The sequence below is a fragment of the Poecilia mexicana genome, unplaced genomic scaffold (genome assembly GCF_051168715.1).
Source record: "Poecilia mexicana isolate PSO_F unplaced genomic scaffold, ASM5116871v1 scaffold_2, whole genome shotgun sequence".
NCBI classification, from domain to species: Eukaryota; Metazoa; Chordata; class Actinopteri; order Cyprinodontiformes; family Poeciliidae; genus Poecilia; species Poecilia mexicana.
In genome coordinates, this window is record NW_028263371.1 from 5589396 (window position 1) to 5612685 (window position 23290).

At 39.0% G+C, this 23290-nt stretch overlaps 1 protein-coding gene across 1 annotated transcript; it reads left to right on the forward strand.

The window, feature by feature from the left end:
- The first annotated feature begins 249 nt into the window (after positions 1-249).
- Positions 250-23029, forward strand: LOC106932751 (complement C3-like). The gene is made up of 44 exons (XM_015011610.2): positions 250-418; positions 500-514; positions 606-641; positions 948-986; positions 1674-1863; positions 2057-2222; positions 2344-2414; positions 2490-2581; positions 3203-3285; positions 3715-3802; positions 3901-4003; positions 4883-4997; positions 6041-6156; positions 6251-6394; positions 7111-7323; positions 7870-8070; positions 8364-8516; positions 8669-8798; positions 9687-9755; positions 10560-10865; positions 11203-11413; positions 11742-11827; positions 12103-12242; positions 12325-12534; positions 12671-12731; positions 13414-13497; positions 13584-13787; positions 14278-14353; positions 14650-14812; positions 15467-15574; positions 16226-16376; positions 16952-17115; positions 17896-18051; positions 18179-18238; positions 18806-18896; positions 19208-19259; positions 19450-19537; positions 19653-19742; positions 20016-20121; positions 20706-20795; positions 20885-20968; positions 21109-21189; positions 21659-21806; positions 22326-23029. Exons 1-44 carry the CDS (start codon positions 333-335, stop codon positions 22468-22470), a joined length of 5265 nt encoding a protein of 1754 aa, XP_014867096.2. The 5' UTR covers positions 250-332; the 3' UTR covers positions 22471-23029.
- Positions 23030-23290: the final 261 nt, after the last annotated feature.

Consider the following 23290-nt stretch of genomic DNA (forward strand, 5'->3'; position numbering starts at 1 on the left):
TTCAGCCTGTCCTGGGACACATAAACCAACAAACAGTAAGAGCTGTGTTTAAAAATGAGGAAGATGTTTGAGTAGGAGTCATTTGCGTTTCCCTTATGTTATTTCGGAAACCACTGGATGTGTCGATAGAGAAACTAATCCGTTAAAATAAGTATTTTGTAATCTCTGAAATTTCTCTTTTCCACAGTGGACCTCTGACCCTTTGCCCAAGCTCAAAGGCTGCCCCTGGTTTGTTTTTCTGTTTGTTCACAATCGATCGGACACCCATGACCGGAACATCTCCACGACTGTATACTTGATCCCAGTCCACGGAAACCTCTGAGACGATCAACATGTTTCCGTGGAGGCTGCAAAACATTTTATTTCTCCTTCTGTTCTGCAATTCTGATGGACAGATTTTTGGCAGTAACAGAAGAATGTGAGATTTGTATTCTATAGGAATTTCTGCTGTTCATATCATCAAAATTTTAATAGCTAACCAAAATTTTGTGTGTTGCAGCCAATGGCCTTTCAGGTACAGTGTGTTTGAAGACATTAAGCTGTGTGAGTGGTTGCAACTTTGACATCTACAAGCTTCAGGTAATATTTCTGATCTTTATCTCCAGAGAGATAACGTTTGATAAATACGTGGAGATCCCTCAGTAAGTAATCAAAGGTGGTATTATTGTAACACAAGATCTGTAATATCTGTACCAATAATTATTACAATAAATATATCAAAAACACTATGAAGCAATATCGGATTAATATTCATGTTTGACCAGCCTCTTCCAGTTAAAAAGAGTTAATGCTTCAAAGTATTACAGGGTAGAACATATTGTTTGACGTAATAAAAACTAAACAAATTTATGTTTTTCATACCACATTTGTACAGTACAACGTGTTCATCCCCCCCATCATTCAGTTGTGTCATGTCTGAAGTGATTCTTTGTCTCATTTATTTGCAGTGTACAAGATGCAAAGAAAACCATCGATTCTTCACCAAGGTACTGTTACATTAGAGTAAACAACCCAACAAATAAATAAACTTGTAACGCTAACACGATTCTGAGTCGTATCTCTTGATTTTAATTCACACATTCTAATGTTTTGACATAATGCGAAAAATCTTTACAACAATTCTGGTATTCAGACGCAGTTTTAGTACGGTTAATTTTAATACCTTAGAATCTCATCAAAAAGTTGATATACTTCCGCAATTTAAAACTAATAATAATAAAAAAGGGCTGGAACATTCATTGCAAATAGAGTAATGGACTATATTTCCAAAACATACTGGTGAGTTGTTTTCCCCCAGAAAACCTGCCAGCAACTTACCAGCGGTCCACCGTGTTTTTGTGTAAAAAATGTTAAAAGTAAAAAAAAAAAAAATCAAAGGCGCACGAGAAGGTATCTTATAATTTGGAAATTTAGGCAGGTGCGTGCGCATCCTCACGTGCCCCAACTACAACGCTAGCTTAATCCACCTTTACTGTTAGTGGTGTATAAAAACCATATTTAGAACAAGCAAACGACGCTTAGCCTGAGAATTTCTAGAGGACTATATTCGTGTTTGTGTTGAAAAACCTAATAAAAATGCGAATTTCATTTTTCATCAGTGGCACTTGTTACCTGCCAGTCATTACGCCGACACGCTAATGTACCTGTCTAATGTCGCGGTGTTTTCCCCGAAGGTTCACTCTGGTGGCTCCCGACATCCTGAGGACCGACACCGAAGAAAACATCTACTTACAGGCAGACGGCTTACCCACTCCGCTCATTGCCTCCATTGTCATCCAGGACTTCACCAAAAGCGTTATGCTCCTCCAGGAGACGGCCATACTCAATCAGGAAAATGGCTTCCATGTTCTCAAGAGCATAGAGGTGAAATATGTTGCAGTTTCCCTATGGTACATAGGTTCTAACTAAATAAATACTGGCTCACATTGTTTTCCTTTAGCCACGTTTTGAAAGTTGTCAGCATAGTTTCTCTATAATGCCAAGCAAAATCTATTTAACACACTTTAAAACTGTTTCCACAAACAGTTACCAATTGTAAACCTTCTGGTTGTCGCAGCTTTCATCCGCGCTCTTGAATCGTGAGGAGAAAAAGAACAAGTTTGTTTATCTGCAAGTGAACTTTGGCAGTCATCACTCCATGGAGCGAGTGCTGATGGTGTCCTTTCATTCTGGCTACATCTTCGTCCAAACCGACAAACCCATCTACAACCCCGGAGACACCGGTGAGAACAGAACACATTAAAAAAACTAATTCAAGAAACAGTCAAAGCATATTTGCAACTGTGTAAGGTGTTAGGTTGTGTGTACTAGAAACTAAGTATTTTATTTGCTCTCTTTTACCAGTTCGTTTCCGAGCTTTCGTGTCTTCTATGTTCTTTAAGGCCTTGGACAGCTCCATCACTATAGACATTCAGGTAACACCTTGTCAAACTTAATCAACCACGAGATCCAATAGTTATTTAACACAAATGTTGAATGTTGTGTGTTAGAATCCAGACGGGGTGGTGGTCAGTCAGATCTCCAGGACCCGGCCCACTCAGGGCATCTACGCCGATTCCTTCCCTCTGTCTGACATCGTCAAGTAAGATGAGCGAGTTTGTTTGGCTTGTTCTTCGTTAGCCTTCCCTAATCTGTTAAGTTGCGGTCAGCAATTAGCCTCCTTTAAGTTGTGCAATAAGGATAAATACAGTGGGGAACATCTAGAAGGCAATAACTCGCTTTGGCAAAATGCATTCTAAGAAATTTAATCGTTTATTAAAGACAGTGAGACTGGCAGTTTCTCCAACCTCCAGTTAATTTCCTCTTCAGTGTCTTCCACATCCATTTTTTTTGTTTGATTTCCATTGGTTTCAGTTTTCTAAAAGTTGTTCTAGCTCTAGATCAGCACTGTTCTGTGTAACATGTTCTACTGTCTTTCCCATTTTAACATATCATACTTCAACTCAACAAAATTGGAAATTAATGATTATCACTGATTAAAAGTTTCTTGACGTTATAACCAGGTTATAAAGGTATTTTGATCAAAGCAGTAGTTTCCTCATGTTTATCACATCAGATTTGCGATCGGATGGAAACCAGCTGTTTTCACAAAACTATCACCGTTTAAATTCTATTTAGTTTATAAATTATTAAACTGTTTTTTCAACCTAAGGACATTTTTCCTTTGATTTTACAGACTTTCTGTAATGTGTCTGTGTTACAGTGAAGGAACATGGCTGTTGACGGCAAAGTTTGACCACTGGCAGCAGAATGCTTTCACCTCCCGTTTCGAGGTGAAGAAATATGGTAGGGGAAGAAATTTTGACAAAGTTCAGAGCAACATTCATCACGGTTTTATGTGCTGTACTCTTCTAGAGTCTTAATCTATGTTCTTTCCTTGATGTTCTACTATAAATTATCCAGAAATCTTAAGCTTTAGATTTGAGTATTTACTGAAATCCTCTGACGGTTTTAGGAAACGAGATCATTTGGACCCCACAGGTTTTTTAGTGCAAGCATTAGTGTAAAAACTTATTGACTTTGTTGGGAGCAGTGATGACTATAGTGTCTGACTTCTGTATGAACAAAGAGCATAAACTGTAAGCTATGGATACATAAGGCAAGACATCTTAAAATAAATACACAAAGGTCTGAAGCTAAATCCATGGGATGTAACTTAGGTTTTATGTAGGTCATATTTTCAAACAGCTGACCTGTAATTGTTTTGTGTTCAAGTTCTCCCTGCCTTCAACGTTACACTGACCCCTAGAAAGCCCTTCCTCAGCCTGGATGACAACGAACTGGTTGTGGAAATTTCTGCAAGGTTGGTCGCGCTCAAACTTCATTGGCTCTCTGGCCAAACAAACAGGAAAGCAAGACAATAACTGTGAGCCAAACAGCCGATTTGTGACTAAATTTCAGGTACTTGTTTGGGGAGCCGGTTCAGGGGACGGCTTACGTTGTGTTCGGAGTGAAACTCAACCAGGAGATGACGAGGTTACCTGCCGTGAAGCAGGTGTCGGACGTAAGTTTGTCCTGCCGCGTTCAGTTTTTGAAGTTACATGTGTGTATTTTTATTCTCTGTGGTTGAAATATTTTCCTTTTGTAAAATATTTCAAAAGGAAAATATTATTTTCACATCAGTTGAGCGGTCTGATGTGAAAATAATGAACATGTCACCGAAACACAGAGTTGGTACAGTTTCTTATCTGCAGAGAAATTGGCGCAGGAAGTTGATCAGTTATGAACAACTGATTGAATAATATTAAAAGAATCGAGTCAAACGGTGATAAAGTCATAATATTACAAGAATAAGGTTGTAGTATTACGAGAATAGTTGTAATATTGCAACTTTAATCACGTAATGTAACTTTATCCTTGTAACACTATGAATTTATTCTCATTTTATTGTAACTTTATTCTCTTATTAATTTATTCTCTTAATAGCATGGCTTTATTTTTGTAATTTTTAATTTTGTTTATTTTTCTTACTATGACCCTAATACTCTGTTGGATGTAGAAGAAAGTATTTATGGCCTAAAAAATAAAGAACTGGGAGAGCTTGGAGATACTTTATTTGTTTTTTCCCACACCTCTAGAGGGCGCTCACACATCGTTACAGTTTAAACCTATACCTCTATATTAAAAAACCCATAAATATAACATCCCACCTGCTTAGATGTTGATATGGATGTTTTCTTGCAGATTTTCTTCATATTTCTCACCAATTTGAGATCTTATCTCCACCATGAAGGGAAATACAATGCTGGTGTTAAAAGTCCAAAGCAACTCAAGACTTTTAGTTCACTAGACAAAACCTTCTGAAGGTGATGTGTTAGTTTTTATGAAGTTAACGCTTTAGAAATGTAGAAATTCAGTGCTTTTCTCCTCCTCATGCCTGCAGCTGGATGGAGGAACCGTCACTCTGAGCATGCAGGAGCTCAGGAGAGCTTACCCCAACATCAGGAGCTTAGTGGGAAACTCTGTTTACGTGAAAGCATCTGTGGTCACCAAGACAGGTAAGAAAACAACCTGCTGGTTTGATGTTTATCTCCACCATAACTGGATGTAAAGATCGGCTTTCATTTTAGATTGATTTTTGAAAGGATTTTGATAACATTTTGATTTGTTTCCATGACAACCAGCTACACAGTGTTGTTTGTTGCTTCGAGGCCCAAACTTTCCAGGATGTTGCAATCCGACCCGAGCTTATCGAGTTCTCTGGTGTTATCAGAGCAAGTCTGTTGCATAGTTAAGGTCGGATGTCTATCCACTGCGTTTGACCTCCTGGGAAAGAGAAAATCTTTTTAATAATCAAGTTAGATACGTTAGTTCTTTATTGGTCTTTGTCAGTAACAAATGCTGCCCTTTGTTCAGCTGAAGGTTCACAAAACAGCCAAGTTAATTTACGCTTTAGAAATTGTCTGGAAAAATCAATTAAGAGGAAGCTAAGTGCTCTAAATACAAAGTTAGCAAAAATGCTACGGCGCTAAACAAAACATTAACTCCACTATTAGCGCATCAGCGGTAGTGCTCTTCTACCACTGAAATCACTTTGTGCCAAAAGTTCAGATTACCTCACAATGCAGATGGAGATTAAAATGAAAAACATTTCTATTAAATGTTGCACCTGTACTAGTACAGGTGCAACATTTTACTTTTTCAAAGTCTCATAATGTTACAGTAATACATTTTTATCTGTTTTTTGAAGATTTTATGAACGACACCATCACAAGTTCTAAAACATTTTAAAGTAGAAGGAAACATATGTACGGTTTACACTTTTAAAACATATCTGAGGAGTTTGGTGTGAATTTGTACTTTTTAGAGTTACCTAATCTGCCATTTTCCAATTCTCCCCTCAGCTCAGATGAATTGGCAGAAGGGAGTTTGTGAACTTGAATTTTCACTATAATGTATTGCTCTATTAAATCACACTCCAGTACTTTAGTTTGTTAGAGTATGAATAATATATTTGAAAGACAAGGTGAGTTAATGAAGTTCGGTTTCATGTTTAGTGGCTAAACGTTGCGTTTTGTGACTCAGTTTCTCACCTTTTCAGGCAGCGATCTGGTCGAGGCAGAAAAGACTGGGATTAAAATCGTAGAGTCCCCATATGTCTTATCTTTTAAAGACGTGCCAAAGTACTTCAAACCAGGAATACCATTAGACCTAACAGTAAGGACCGCCTTCCATGTTTTTGCTTTACATCAAATAGTTCTTTAGCTTTGACTAACAATAAAAACCTAACAGCATTCATAAACTCTTCCAGATTCAGGTGAGCCAGCACGACGGCTCCCCAGCCCGAAACGTTTTGGTCAAGCTGACTCATCTGGACGCACCACTGACCGTCTCATCAGGCACCGCCAGAGCCAGCATCAACATGCCCAACGTACAACATCCTCAAACGCTCACTGTGAGTACAGCTGCATGGTAATATAGCATTAGAATGGATAAATGCTGCTGGGAAAGTCAGTTTCTTCCAACTAAATCAAGTTGTTTGATGGTGAAGTCGTATCTCCCAATCAGAGACCTTGAAAAAAATGATTCATGCAGTTATTACCTCTGTGAGATCATGGTAGCACGTCGTACGTTCGGCTATGTAAACGGTCAAAACGCAGCAGCTCATCTTCAACAGACACTAAAAGACGTGAGCACATATCTCTGGTTCTGGCTTGATTTTCAGATTTGAAAAGATTTAGCCCAATTATTTCTCTGCGGTCGTCTTAACATCCACACAAGAGCTCTTCAGTCAACCAACCAGTTGCTCTGAGGTGTTCCTAAGTTAAAATTTAAAGGCGCAATTTGTGCTCCTCAACTTTGGAAGGTGTTTCCTGTTCATGTCTGCTGAGGCTGTTGACACTTTTAAATCTTTGCTCCAGACCCATTTTTATTCTGATTCTGGTCAGAGTTTAAAAATCTCTTATTCTGAGAGGTTATGGGAGTATATTTGTCCTCCTCTTGTTCTTACTGTTGTATCTTGCTTCACTCTGTTGTGTTTATGTGCTATGTAAATAAATTGACATTATGAAAACTCAGAATTTAGAAACTTTTTGCATATCTGCACACATTTCACACTCCCACCAATGTTTGTGCAAAAGACCTCTATCGTCTGGGATTTTTGCTTTCCAGGCTGAGACGGCACAGGCTGACCTGAAACCGGAACAGCAGGCCAAGCAGCAGATTACGCTTCAGCCTTACATGACCAGCAGGGGGCAGCAGAACTACCTGTACATCTCCACAGGAACCAACAGAGTGTCTGTAGGAGACAGACTATCGCTGCAGTTCTCCATCTCTTTATCTGACCCGTCACACAGAGAGTTCATCAAACACATCACCTATCTGGTGAGATCAAGCAAAATGTTACAACAAGTAGAACAACAATCAGGACTGGGCTGAAACGATTAAATAATGATAAAATAATCATCAGCTAAATTAGTAATTGATTAATCGGTAACTGGAGAATACAGACTAAAACAAAAATGCCATATGCTGAAAATCGGTAGGAATATTCAGAGCAGTAATGAAGCCGAAACTGTAAAAAGAACAAAACAAAACTATACATTTTGCATTTAAGATAGAAACACCTTTGTGTGTGAAAATGTTTTAGTCAAAACTCCTGGCAAAGTGGCAACGTTTTATCTCAACCTGGTTCAAATAAAATGTTGAATTGTTTTTTATACATTAATATTGTAACATATTTCTAATAGTTTATTGAAAAGTTTGAAGTGGTTAAATTAAAACTCTGTGTCATTTTTTGTTATCTGATTAATCAGTCAATCTTCAGACAAATTGATTGAACAATCATTTACAATTGTTAGCTCCAGTCTTAATCGAGGGTCAAATCTACTAGAATTAAACTATTTAATGTTTTTCCCCAAACCCCTGCAGGTGCTGAATAAGGGTAAAATCGTGAGCGCCGCGCGTCAGGACGTGACGGGCCAGCTGGTGACCAGCGTTGGGCTGTGGGTCACGGCGGACATGATGCCGTCGTTTCGGGTCGTGGCGTTCTTCACCATTCCCTGGCCGGGGCTGGAGGAGCTGGTTTCGGACTCGGTCTGGATCGACGTGGTGGACGGCTGTGTTGGAGGGGTGAGTGTTTAGTTCCTTCTCGGAGCCAACAGGTTCTGTTTGAATGCTTCGGATTCACATAGAGAATAAAAGATAAAAATCAGACGTAGTTTGGTTAGTTTGTGTGGTTTTATATGCATTTCATTAACAAACTGAGACTTTAAAATGCCATTTTAAAGAGGAATTGAACCGTTGGATGCAGGAACCTGTATCCAATGGTTCAGCAACTATGGATTGTATTTAAATGGCAGAAAGTACAGAACGATATATAGCTATATTTAAAGTTGTCTTGTTCCTTTTGTATTTTTGTGCAGCTGAAAGTTTCAACAGACTCCGTACAGCGTCAATACACACCCGGGAAAAACTTCCACTTCCAGATCCGAGGAGACCCGGGGGCAAAGGTCAGCCTGGTGGCTGTGGACAATTCTGTGTATCTGCTCAACGGGGAGCGACTCACACAGAAAAAGGCATGTCTTTAATTTATTCACTTATTAAATCTGGGGAAGGGGAGGGATGTACATGTGTACATTTGGAATATGCTGTAATGTTACAAGTCTGTATAAAATGGTTTTTGGTCTACATAGCCTTAGCCTTTTTCTTAACGGAGTCCTGTGCTCAGCTCTGGGACGTGGTGGAGCACGGAGACATCGGCTGCACCAGAGGGGGAGGGCGAGACGCCAAAGGAGTCTTTACAGACGCCGGACTTCTTTACTTCTCAAGCGGCGGAGTCAAAACCGACACCAGGCAGAGTAATTTGCACAGACCAGTTCCGTTATCAAATCGGAAGAATTATTGCTAGAAATTGTTTGGAACTGATTCAGTTTAGAGTTTTTTTTTTATTTTACCATAAGAGCCAACAAGTTTAGTAAGATTTGAGAGCAGCTTTACCTCAAAAATGCATCTTAAACTACTGGGAAGAAATACCATGTCATGGGGACGTCGCTTCTTTCTTGTTACAATTATTTTCATCTATTAAGAATAAAACTTCACCTTCATTGAAATAACTAATAAATAAAAGTAGCTACTCTTCTCTTCTACCTAAGAGAGCATGTTATAGTGATGGGACAAGATTCAAATTTGCAATCAAATTCATTGTTAGTCTGTAATTAATGAAATCAAATTTGGTAGCATTTTGTTGATATATTATTAGCAATAATATACCAATTCAGAAATCATTTGTGTAGCTTCTTTGAAAGAATCCCTCTTTATAAATGAGGACTATGGATGCTGACATTAGCATTAGGTAGGTCTGAGCTAATCAACATGTTTTACATTGAGATGCTACTCTAGGCTTGAATAGTTTCGTATTAAGCTAACTCCTTTTTGCACGACTTGCACATAACAGTAGTCATTCCCAGAGTCCCATCAGATCATTTTTTGAAGCAAAATTAACCTCAGTGGGCCAAGAGAAGCGGCTTTGTCGTCCATCGATGCCGATTGAGCATCAGATTTACTGGTGCACCAGAAACACACAAAAAACAAAGTTCCGGTTCAGGACTTTTGCATGACAAACATGTCAAAGTCCCGGTCCTAAGTTTTTCTGAAAGTGAAGCACAGTTACTAAAACACATAAAACAACAACACTGCGAACATTCTCAAAAGATATTCCTTCTTTCCATCTCCGTTTCCCATTTCAGCCCTGCAGTGTCCAGGCAGTACCAGAAGGAGGCGCTCTGCTGAACTCATGCAACGTAAAGCAAGGCTGGGTGAGTATCAAGATGTTGAGATTTGATTTCAGTTCTTTTTTAAGATAAAATACAGAATACTGGCGATTTTGTTAAAACAGCAAAATATTATTTTTTTCATATTTGTGGGATCTGAGGCATATGAGACGGGCAAAATTAAGCTTCTTCACCTCCTCCCTGAGCTACTAGTGCCATTTGCAAAAATTCACTGTCTCACTGTCAAAAACAGCCAATCAGAGCCAGGAGGAAAGTCTTGGTGCTGTCAGTCATGCTCATGTATGTGCCACTAAACATGTTAATGGCGGAGAAACAACTTATCATTCCAAAAAAACCGTTTATCCACCGTCATCTGTGGCTGTGCTAACTAGCCTTAGCATTCATTGCTGGCTATGTTGTGATGAACTAGCTCTAGCGTAATACACGAGAGTGATTGCCAGCGCTAAGACCCGCCTCCTATCTCTGATTGGTTGCTTGAAACTGAGTGACATATTTCTGCAGTTTGTAGTGGGAGCACTGGGGGAAGGAGTTAATTTTTTTCACTGATTACTTGTCTTAAACTCTCACAACATAATGACAGTTTGAACAAATATGTAAAAAAAACATGTATATCTATTTTTATTAAAAGTAAAATACTGCAGCTATAAAGCAGTTGGTAAATCTTCTCATTATCTGTGACCTTGATAGAACAGTTTGTCCAAATTCTGCCAGAACCTCCTCCAATATCAACATTTTGAAACCAAAGCAGCTCCTATTATGGAAATGTCACGGTGACGGCACCAACAAAAAGGTTCTGATGTCCCTACTTGTTCCCTTCCTTCATTTCAGAGAGTCACTATAAGGAGAAGCTGCAGCAGCGCTGCTGCAAAGACGGCCTCAGGGCCATTAAGATGCCGTACTCCTGCACCCGCCGCTCCCTCTACATCACCGAGGGCCCGGAGTGCATCCTGGCTTTCCGCTACTGCTGCGCCACCTACAGGGACCAGGTGTTCAGCACGGAGATCCCCACCACCCCTCCACCCCTGACCACCCCTCCTCCTCCGACCACCCTTCCCCCGATCACCCATCACATAGGGGTGCCTTATTCTGACCTTCCTAGAGTGATGAGAACTTCAAGAGAGTGGGCTTTACGGGGTACATACGCAAACTCAACTTTTTGTTTTATTTTAATTTATTTATTTTTTGCTTGTGTAGTTGGTTTGTGTGAAAAACTGCCAAACTGATTACATATTACCATCTTATGTAAGGTCACATTGGTGTTAAAGGTTGCACATTATGACAATCTCAGCAAAAAAACAAGTGTTAATACATGATAAAAGTGTTGAATTATATTATATGAGTGTTTTTCTTTTTATGATGATGATAACTTTTTCATGAAAAAACAGTGGACACCTTCTCCAACTATGCAAATGTCCTTTGTGTGCAGGTGTTGGGTTTTTTCTAACGTACAAATTCTGAATTCCTTTGGCAGAATCGAGCAAAGTGATGCCCATTTTTGTGACGTCTGCTCATATACCCTCTCCTGCTCATATACCCTCTCCTGTGTCGGATACCCTGGAGGATGATGAAGAGGAAGAAGAGTGGGAGTACATGGATGAGACTCAGGTCTATCTGCGCTCCAAGTTCTATGAGTCCTGGCTGTGGATAGATGTGAGCCTGCCGAGCGAAACGGACAGAGACGGGTGAGCGAACCGATGAGAGCAGCTGCTACGTCCGAACAGATGATCTCATCATGTCACACTGAACTGCCCCTTCTGTTGATTACATTTGTACAGAAGCTCAGAGGCGGTTGGGACAAAATCTAGTCTGAAAAATTTGGGCAGAAATTGTTAATGTAAAACAAAAACAATGTTTGAGATCAAGATAGACGGCAATGCTGGACAACGAAATATGTTTCCAGTTCTTTTGGTTTGCCTCTTTTCCAGCAAGACCAACTCTCTTTTTTCTTCCTTTCTTTTTCTCTCTTTCTCAGCTTTCTGAACGTAATGAAACTGTGAATGTGATCAACAGGTTTGCTTTGAAAAACATGGACAGTGCTTTACCTGACAGCATCACAGAGTGGGGAGTTTTGGCCATCAGTGCATCACATCAAACAGGTAGAGCAGACTTTCGACTGATGTATTAATCGTTACTCATGTACCCCTGCTGGAGGTACATGACTAAACATGTAGTTGTTGCTTAAATCATAACTGTCTTTGGCTTTACAGTACAGTAAGTATTTAAATATTAAGGCAGATGAAGGTGTAAAGGCAGACCAAATTGTCAAGACGTCACAAAAGCCCGTTAGACGGTACAAATCCAAGCAGCAGTGGAAGCACAACGTCTCCTTTGTGTCTTCAGAAACTCATCGTTGATCTCTGTGTGACTGTAGGTTTCTGTGTGGCGGAGCCGTATAATTTCAAAACCTGGAAGCATTTCTTTGTCGATCTCAAGCTCCCATACTCTGTGGCGAGGAACGAACAGTTGGAGATCAAAGCCGTCATCCACAACTACGGCTACGATGAGATGCATGTGAGAGGATCCCGTTCCTTTTCCGTTTTTTATTCCATCGTCTCCGTTGTTGTTCAGCTTCCTGAGGCCTCTTTCTGTCCAGGTCAGGGTGGTGCTGATGAAGACTGAAGGCATGTGCAGCGTCGCCTTCAAGGACAGACACACCCAGGAAGTGACGCTGCCGGCGGGCTCCTCCGTGGCAGTGCCGTACACCGTTGTGCCGCTGGTGGTGGGCAATCTGCCGCTGGAAGTAATGGTGGTCGGCAGAGACATGACGGGGGGCGACCGCATCCGGAAGTTCCTGCGAGTTGTGGTGAGTTACTGTCCTCTGGATTGAATTGGGTTCTATTACGATGTATTGGTATGTAAATTAACTGACTTACTTTGAAAATGTCTTAGTTTGATTTTACAACAAAATTTGCGTAATCAGTTTCTCTTGGCTCAAACAGATGGACGGAGTGCAGAAGACCAAAGTTTGGAGTGCCGTGTTGAACCCGTCTTCTCAAGGAGGCATGTCGTTTTAACTTCCATGTCGAGTCGACCGCATTCGAAGGCTCTGCAAGATTTTATGAGAATATTTGAGTTGTTACATTTCCTTTTATGTGTTAAAGCACCTGTGTCAAACACGAGACCCGTGGGCCAAATCCGACCCACCATAGCTTTTTATGTGGCCCTCAAGAGTCTAGACTAAACTCTAAGTGTGCTTAAATATTATTTTATCAATCAAATCAAAGAAGTTTTTATCTGTTTACTGCCAAATTATATCAATCAGTCCCTCCAGTTTCTTGTGAATTATTGTGGAAATTCACGGAAAATCATCAAATCCCTGCACTTTTTTTTTGCGCTAATACATAATTGGGAGCTAAGTGCAGATTTTACTCAAAAATTATCAAAAACCTTTTCATTGGTATTAAACGACTGCCTCAGCTTTAATTGATGTCAAATTATAGTCCATGATCTGCACAGCGAGTAATAAAAAGTCACATTTACCGTCTTAAATAAGCGCAAATATTTCCAAATTAGTTCCACAAAAGATGTTAAATAATAATATTTAACTTTAATAATTAATTGATATCTTAACAGGTTGTGAACAGATTTTATTGATACCTTCTGGCACAACCGGCCCTTTAAGAGCATCCATGATCTCGATTTGGCCCAGAACGAAAATGAGTTTGACACCCCTGTGTTACAGGAACTCAGACGATTCGCGTCGGCAAGACTGAACTGGAGTCGGTCGTGCCGAACTCTGTGCCAGAGACGTTCATTAATGTCAGAGGTGAGTCGAAAAAGCAACTTAAAAATAATAGTACAGAGAAACAGAAGATTCCTGATCGTTCTGCTCATGTAAATGTTTCCTTCCAGGTAACGTCTTGGCGGACAGCATCGATAACTCCATCAGCGAGGACTCGCTGGCGTCTCTGATCCGGATGCCCGGTGGCTGCGTGGAGCAGAACCTGGCCTCCATCACTCTGCCGCTGATCGCCACGCTCTATCTGGACCGAACCGACAACTGGGAGAGAGTCGGGGTGGATCGCAGAGACGAGGCTCTCCGATACATCAAGAGAGGTTAGACGGCGACGAAGAGTTTTTGTCGATGTAAAGAAATTGAGAAATGAAGGATTTGATAATTGGTACTTTCACTGGGGAGTTGTTGCCTCATAGACCAATAAAAAGTAAATAACATATTCTTCGAGAAATCCGAAAGGCTTGCAACATTTTTAATTCATTAAGTAACTGGAAAATAACTTGGAATAAAACAGTCACTTTGCTTTGCGGTTGTATGTTTTACCTTCACACTGACAGTCACTCTCTCTTGCTGTTTCCTTTTAAATAATTACTTTTACAACTTTCCGTTTCACATTGATGTCATTCAACACTGCACTGATACAGAAAACGGTTAGCGTTGAGTCTTCTGCACTCGGTATCGGTGTCCTGTTGTTGACTTGGTGGGGATTATTTCTGACGCTTCACTTATCGGATGTCTGATGCCTGAAAGTTGAAATATTTCTTTCTGCTCTTTCTATTATTTCATGCTGTTTTGCTGTTTTTTTCTTAGGCTATGAGAATCAGTTGGAATACAGAAGGAGTGACGGCTCATACCCCCCCTACAGGCGTCAAGGTGCAAGTACATGGTAATCCTGCAATGTTACAGTTTTACATTTGATTGCAAAATCCCAAAATTAGGTAGACATACACCAAAATGAACTTTTATGCCAATTTTCCGCCACCAGTTTTTATAAAGCTTTGACCTGATTCCAATTTCTCTTTAAGGGTTGTGTTAGAAGAGGATAAAAGCAGAAAGATAAATTTCGTAGCTTTCCTCAGTGGTTGTTAGTTGTTACTAGTCGGAGCAGCTTAAAGTTAGTCCTGACGGTGTTTTGTGAGCACGTGTGTCCGAACATCGGCTCATCTGGGTTTCAATTTGCAGGATCACAGCGTACGTCATCAAAGTGTTCTCCATGGCTTACTCCGTCGTTAGCATGGACGAGCAGCAAGTGTGCGAGCCTCTGCTGTACCTGGTGACCAACAAAATCATATCTTTAAGTGGAGTGTACAGAGAGGACAACCCAGTTTATTCCACCACAATGACTGTGAGGCTTTGACTGGGACACACACTGTCTGGTTTACTGCAGTTCGTCCCTTTTCTATTTTTTTTCTTTACTTATTTTCTCCTGTATGTGTGTAAGCTAACATCTAGTCACTGGATCAGTTATGCTTATGAAAAACCCAGTCTTCTTAAAAAGGTCTCCATAGTAAACGGTTAGATATGGGATTATTCTGTTTTATTGTAGCTTACATTTCATTACAAAGTTCTCATTTAAGCAAATTTTTAATTTGATCATTTCAATAATGGGCTACAAGATTATTTTTTGGTTTAGGAATGCAACACATTCAACTAAAATTGTTAAGGATTTTTTTAAACAAATCATACTATCGGATAAATTGATTATAAAATAAAAAAACAACTTTAAGTTGTGTTTGACTTTGATACGAAACTATAAGTAATGTAAATAATCTTAAGCATAATAACATAATGTGCATGTATTTGTGCATAATTTTACATTTTAAATTAAATGTAAAGACTAGCAGCAAGAAAGTTATAAAAATCAGAAGAAACAAAACATAGACATTTAATAAAAAAATATTCTAATAAGTAAGCAAACCTTTTTTTACATACTAAAGCGTTCAGATTTAGACTTTTTGTTCTCAAACCTCTTTTTTTTTTTTTTGGTCTTGTTCTGCAGGGTGGTCTCCATGGTGACGACCCACAAATAACCCTGACGGCTTTTGTCCACATTGCAATTGCTGAAGCCGACAAGGCAGGAATCAGCTGTGACAGGTCCGAAGTGGAGGTAATTTACACACAAATATGTATCTATTATTGTTATTTTATTTGCCTTAAATTTACTTTTTACATCTTTGTGCAGTTTTTAAGGGAAGGAGCTCTCCTACCAGCCTTAAGCACACAAAGTGCAAAATTATTGTTATTTTCTATCCAACATGTTTTGTAAACAATCTAAAAATAAATAGACAAATAAATTTAGTTTTTATTATTAATGGGTTCTAACAAATCTCAGATATTCACAGAAAAATTGGATTTATATTTACATTTACTTGCACACAAAGGTGAAGCTTACTTACTAACTGGAAGACTTCTAAAGGGAATTATCATCTGATGTACCTAATAAAGTGGCCAATAAGTGGAGTTTGATTTACTCTGACAGAGTCGAGTCAAAACACATTTGTAATCTAGTGACGACTAAATAAATGCAGATTTTTACATTCCTTTTGTGAACTTGGTTACCATGGATACCAGCTGAACGCTGACCCATCATCATCTGCCGACAAAAACGGACCAGCAGATTTCCCCGTAGATTACAGATCTGATTGATCTCAGTAGATCGCATGTGGTTTAGACTCCCATTCATATCATTAAGTTTTACCACAGTTTTTTTCCTTTAATGTGATTTCAAGTCTGTGATGTCACTTCCTGTCTGCTGCAGTCGGCCACCGCCAAGAGCACCCAGTTCCTGAGGAAAGCCCTGCAGACTGGAGGGCGGAGGCCGTACACGGTGGCCATCGCCTCCTATGCTCTGGCTCTGCAGGGAACACAAGACAACCTCCATCAGACTTTACTCCAAGCAGCATCTCCAGGTACCTCATACCCCACATGAACGCTCCAACAATACCACTGGATTTGATGTCGCATCGCTGGCATTTGAACTCCGTTACGTTGCTTTTATTATTATTTTAAGTGAAAAGACCCGAACCCGAAGTAAACCTGACATATTGTAATTACAATTTTACTGCTTTTGTTTCTAGACCACCATGTTAGTAAGCCTGTGTACCTTCTCCTGCTTTTAGCTTTTGCTTAACGTCTCCCGGCTCCATTTTGTTGCTTGTTGTAACTGCAGGGTGAGTCATGTGCACATCATCCGGGATGTGTGATTGATAGGAGCGGAGAAACACCCATGCCGTGTGCTGTGTTTATTACTTACTTTCTGTATTTTCTCAACAGGTTAAACTATCAAATCATCTATTTACACTGAAATAAGTAGATTAACACAACTACATCATACTTTCTCCTTTGGTTTCCTCTGTGCTGTCGGCTTATTCAACGCGGAACAGAAGTCGGGTCGGACTTGACCTCAGTTTAAATGTACATTTCAATTTGGACGTGAATTTAAACTCTGCGTTGCTCATCGTCTGTCTTCTGCTTGCTCATTTAGATAAGAGCCACTGGCCTGACAAAGAAAACCACCTGTTCACTCTGGAAGCAACCGGCTACGCTTTGCTAGCGCTGATAAAGTTGGGACGCCTGGAGGAGGCCGCGGCGCCATTCAAGTGGCTCAACGGTCAGAGAAGAATAGGAGGAGGCTTCGGCTCCACTCAGGTACCAGCTGAGTGGACTCGTCTGTTTTTACCTCAGAATATACCAAAATACACCTAAAATATTATATGCAGTGCATTAAAGGCATAAAGTTTACAGTCCTGCCCAAAGTTCTGAATACTTCTACCAGATTGTGATCCTTTGTTTTCACCGTCTTTATTCTGACTGGAAGTAATTCTAACTTTTCTGACTTGTAGTGGAGAGTCTGTTGTTAAAGATTAGGGTGGTGGTAATGAGGCCTTCCAACCTCAAAGGCAAAAATAAATCATGGAAACATTCAAAAAGCTGGTCAGCAATAATAATGACAAAAAGGTTTTTCTCAGTAATTATGGAGGGGGTGTGAAGGATCCTCTGAGATTTTATTTTTTTTTAAATAAAATTTTAATAAAAGTAGGGTCTCTTTTTCAAATTTGTTCTTCTTTCATGCTGTTTAATATTTTAGTGTCATTTCCTGTGAGAAACAAACTTCTTGGCTGAATCACAATAACTTTTAATCTAAATCTGAATAATTTCAGGCTCAACTGAAGTCAGACAGAGACAATTTAAATGCATTAACACAAAAAAATACCACCTTTGAAATAACTTGGAGCTATTAAATGCTTATTTGCATTCCATATTTTTACTCTCTTTACCACAAATCAAAATCAGCTCTTATTTATTGATTCGGTTGAATATTTCATTATATGTAGGCAAATTAAATGTGCAACAAAAAGACGATACTTTTCATATTTTGTGGCAGAGCCTTTAATAGAAATTTATTTTTTCATCCCTTTCTTCTTGCAGTCCACCATGGTGGTGCTCCAGGCTCTGTCAGAGTACATGATCAGCCGGCCTCCGCCTGCTGACCTCAGCCTGAACGTGGACATCAGGATGACTGGACGCAAGGAAATCCGCTACCACTTCAACCCCGACAACGCCTATGCTGCTCGCTCCTCTAAAGTGAGTCATACTTCTTTCATTAAAAAAACATTTTTTTTTTTTTTTCATTTTAGAGGATGCAGGTAGTGAAATTATTAATTGCTTTATTACTGAACCGTCTGCCTTTGTTACCTGTTTGTCTGTTTAGTTGCCTGCTGGTATCAACATGGAAGTGGTGGCTGAAGGAAACGGACAAGGAATCCTGGAGGTATGAAGCAACATTTACGAAGCCAAATCTCTTTAAATGAAAGTTAGAATGAAAGTACGTCTTAGCAAGTTATATTACTGAACCTAAATTCAGTAATATATAGGCAAACCCATTGTCATTATATAGATTCATTACACACAGTATGCCATGCAGTATTTGAAGCTTTCATTACTGTTACTGCTCATAAAAATCCAGTTTCTAATAAAACATGAATTGTACATAAGACCAGTAGTTGTAAAAACATTGGCCATTAAACTAGTACTTTTAAATGTAAAAATAGTGGTAATGTATTACAATATAAAAGATAACCGTTGACTCCATCAGACCTCCAGTCATTGTTTGTTGCCACATTGCAAACAAGCTGTTCACAGTGTGACAAACATATTCATGGAAAGTTGAACAGAAGAAAAAAAGACACATAAACAACAGATATTTAGTGAGATGCACCTGCATGTAGGATCCACTGTGGAGGAGTAAGCATATGTAAAAAAACAAACAAACAAAAAAACACAATATTTTAAATTTGAAATGTTTTTCTTACTTGTATTTGTTAAATTTTCCCCTCAGGTTGTGACTCATTACAACCAGCTTCATGAAGTAGAAGAGAAAACTCCCTGCAGCCACTTTGAGCTCAGCGTTAACATTGAGGAGTCCAGCGGTAATTGAATGCACCATCTCACACATGCAGGATTTACGTCTTTTTTTGTTTGTTTTAGCACAATTGGAGGTTGAAAATACAGTTTTATTGATAAATATAAACTTAAATACTTAAGGATTTGTCTGCCTAAGTAACACTGGAATATAAATATTTTTTATATATGAAAATTGCCATCATAAAACTTTGTGAGGCTTTAAAAAAACACAAAGATATTTCTCTTTATTATTGCAGCAATAGCAAATAAATCCGTTATACAGTTGAGTAATAAGATTTTACATAAAGTTACTTTTATTGTTTCCGTTTAACACCAGAAAAGCCTCCAGCTGATGCAGAGAAATCCTACCAGATCACCATCAACGTGAGGTGAGACTTTCTGATACATTTCATGGGTATTTTCATAAATAATGATACATGATGCTGTAAAAAGTCAACCTTTGCCTTTAAAGCACCAACAGCTGTTCAGGTTTTATAGATGATCAGGCTTTTGTATTTTTCTATCCCTTCCTTATTGTTTTCACATTTTAAAATGTCTGTCATTGTCTGTTGTTTGCAGATCTTTGGGACCCAGAGACGTCAGAATGGTGGTTCTGGACATCAGCCTCCCCACTGGCTTCACCCCAGAAAACTCAGACCTGGAAATGGTAAGAAACCTTTTATGATGGTGATTAGAGGTGGATGTCACAAATATACCATAATGTATCATAACAAAGCTGCTCAGTTCTGAATTATTAACATTTGTTCTGTTTGTTTGTGCAGCTGTCCAACTCTGTGGATCATTACATCAGTAACTTCAAGATCGTAGATAATCTGAGTGACAGAGGGTCTCTGATCATCCACCTGTTCAAGGTAAAACAGAGTTTATTAACGTATGATACCGTATGACAGAGTTCACATCTGTTTATTCATTCAAAAGCTTTAAAAGTGCAGCTGTTATTGTACTTTTTTATTATATTTTGAATGTATTTACTTTGTAATCTCTTGACATTTTCTCAAAATGTTACGTATTGCAAAGTTCCTTTTTTTTAGGCACTAAGCAGCTTTCTTCATTGCACAGAGGAATATTTTATGTTTCAGGTTTACTTTGTCTCACTAAATCTTTGTTCTGTTTCCGTCTTTCAGGTTTCCCACACAGTGCCAGAAATTCTCATCTTCAGGCTGCAGCAGACCTTTAAAGTTGGTCTGCTGCAGCCGTCTTCTGTCAGTGTTTACGAGTATTACAACCCAGGTAAGTGAACACGCTTCACACACACGGAGCAGAGTGTGTGCATCAGAAATGAATCTGTATTTTTACAGTGCCTGGTAAAAAGTATTCATTCCTCAAAACTGCTGCACAATTCGTCCACGAACAGCAACAGATTTTATTTGAAGCTTGACCTTTTCTTTTTGTTGTGTAACAACAAAAAGGTAAAAAAAAAAAACATTTATTTTTGCAGATAAATTCTGAAAAGTAGGACTTGTTTTCAGACTTCTTTGTTCTGACGCATCTAAATAAAATCCAATTTCACCAAGTGCCTTCAGAAGTTATGCAATTTGTAAATACCCACCAAGCAGACATGTCAAAGATCGGTAAAACTTTATTTGAAGGGGGTTGAATAAGACTGACATGACACTTTCATTAACATGACATAACACCTGTCATGAACATGAATAAGCCTTCATGAATATTTATGACTGTTGTCATAAAGTGTCATTCGGTAAATTATGACACTTTTAATACAAAGTTGACATTATTCAAAATGTCTTTGTTATGACAACTTGACATTTACCAAGAAATCATTACTGATATAAATTTGTTATAAATTCTTCCAGATCACCGCTGCAGTCGTACTTACTCTCCCAGGGAGGACAGGGAGGAGCTCAGCAGGATCTGTGACAACAACGTCTGCCGCTGCACGCAGGGTAACAAGTGACGGCGCCGCAGCTGGAAATCATCACATATTTACGCTTCCTTCCATAAATCCAACATTACACTTTGTGTTATTCTATAGGCGACTGCTGTATCTCAAAACCTGAACATCAAAATTTCCTCAACAAAGAGAGAGAGATATTTGCCTGTGCAAGCTTACACCACGGTATGATTTCAGAAACAGAGCTGATGTACATTATGAACAATTTATTGAAGAAGAATATAGACACTCAACCACAGAACACACATTTTTACCAAGTTTTAACCATTTTCATGTTCATATTAAACATTAAATCTGTGTTTCAGTTTGGCAGGTGAAGGTTCTCAGTATGAATCAGAGCTACTATGATAAATATGAGATGGAGATTACACAAGTTATTAAACTTGGTGAGTGGCAACAACGACTCTATTTATCTATCTATCTATGCTAACTAGCATATATGAACACCACACCACAAAAATATATTCTTTTTTAAGTAATTATAAATTGATATGTTTTTTTGTTTTTTTTTACCTGCAACCCTCCCGGTGTGGATGCAGGAGACAAGCTAGCTAGCCAGGTCAATAGGAGACTAGCTAGCTAGCCAGGTCAATAGGAGACTAGCTAGCTAGCCAGGTCAATAGGAGACTAGCTAGCTCGCTAGATCTTGACAAACAGCCTAATGCTGGTGCAAAGTGAACTCCTGACTGGACTACATGTTGTACTTTAATATTTGTGTAACTTTTTAATCTGTCTAGCTATGTAGCTCACTGACTAGCTCAGTTGTCATTAACAGCAGACTATAAAAGTACATTTTTAAGCTACTCTATGTAAATTCTAAATTAATAAGAATGTTTTTTTCCCTCACCCCTCCAGGTGTGGAGGCTGGAGTTGAAGTTGGTCAGAAGAGGTTTTTCCTGTCACATGGTGGCTGCAGAGAAGGACTCAACCTCAAACTGGGCTCCCAGTATCTCATCATTGGTCCTAAAGAGGACCAGTGGACCACTGACCCCGGCAATAACAAGTGAGCAAGTACAATATTCTCAGTTCTAGTAAGCATAGCAGCACATAAACCACTCAAAATTGCTGAATGAGCTTAAAATATAAGAGTCTGAGTGACATGCTCTTATAGTAGACTGTGAACATTATGTCAACACTGATAGGTTTCAGTGCAGATAGTAATTTAATACAAAAGTGACATTTTTGAGCCTTAGGTAGTCATAGAATGTGGAAATTCCTGAACTCGGTGCTAGACAGCTTTTAACTTGACTTCTGTATAAAAAATAGAAGTCAGATTATTTTCCCTAAAATAAAGTTTGCAGCAATAAAACACAAATTATTCAGAAATTCTCTGAAGTAAAAAACAAAACGACTAAACCTTCTGAAAGCTCTCCACTTATCCACTGGATATCCTTTTAAGAAAAATAATCTGTTTAATTTGACTGCTTCTGGTGTGGTGAGTTGTCAAATGAAGGTGCATCAGCAGCACTAACAGGGCTAAACTCGTATTTCATTTTTAACCTATTTTTACATTCGCCTCCAGGTTTATCTACATGTTGGGGAAGGACACCTGGGTGGAGCGCTGGCCTGCAGATGCAGAGTGTTTGAGCAATCCCAGCATGCAAGCCAAATGCAAAAACCTCTCTGATGCCGCAAACGAGCTGTCTGCGACAGGCTGCAGGCTGTAGCTTCAGCTGTTGTTGATTTTAATTGTACGTCTATGAATGCACGTCTGTAAGAAGCCAAAAAAGATGAAGTAAAAGATTACTGTACTGTCCGACAACATTAAAAGTGTTGGAGCTTTCCTGAGAGCATATAATTAGACATGGGGAACAATGAGGGAGTGCAAGAAAAAGCCCCACTCAAGAATCTTGTCGGCGACTCTTTAAAGAAAACAAATGATTAAAAAAAAAAAACATTACTGTATTTATTCTTAGGTCAGTAAATATTTAGAAAATTAAACAATGAAAACTGAATTCATAATCTGTGCTCAAATACAGAAAAGATGTTTTGTGTATTTGCACAAATCAGAGTACTGCGTTCTGACATGTGCTCCAAATATGGAACATTAAAAATACATGTACAACTGTAAGATTACTTCCAGTTTTTCAGGGACTGAACAGCTTCCTTTATTTGTGTAGTTTGTTTTAGTGAGTTGAAGTCTACGTATCATGTGTAAAACAATTCTAGTTGTACTTGCAAAAGAGGATGTTTTAAAATAAAATGGTTTGTGGTCAGGCTTGGTGAGATGGGCGCAGCGCTGTGGATATCAGAGCAAAGTTCCTTCCTGTTATTAATTTGCATTGTGGCCAAGATGGCGGTAAAGTCAGAACTGTTAAACATTGTAGTCTACACGAGCTGGTGGTCTTGTTCGCTCATTAGAGAAAAACTCATTTTGATTGTTTATACAAGAATGCTGTCATTTACCAATAATACAGCGTTTCCTTTTTCAGATGTGTTCAGGCATGAATCATAGTTAAGTTCAGTTCCATGTCTCCCATAAGTAAA

Excerpts from the sequence above, each read along its gene's own strand:
- LOC106932751 (XM_015011610.2), top strand. The coding sequence starts at position 333 with ATGTTTCCGTGGAGGCTGCAAAACATTTTATTTCTCCTTCTGTTCTGC. Across the intron at positions 987-1,673 it reads ACCATCGATTCTTCACCAAG|GTTCACTCTGGTGGCTCCCG; the intron begins GTACTGTTACAT and ends TTTTCCCCGAAG. Across the intron at positions 16,377-16,951 it reads ACTCCAAGCAGCATCTCCAG|ATAAGAGCCACTGGCCTGAC; the intron begins GTACCTCATACC and ends TTGCTCATTTAG.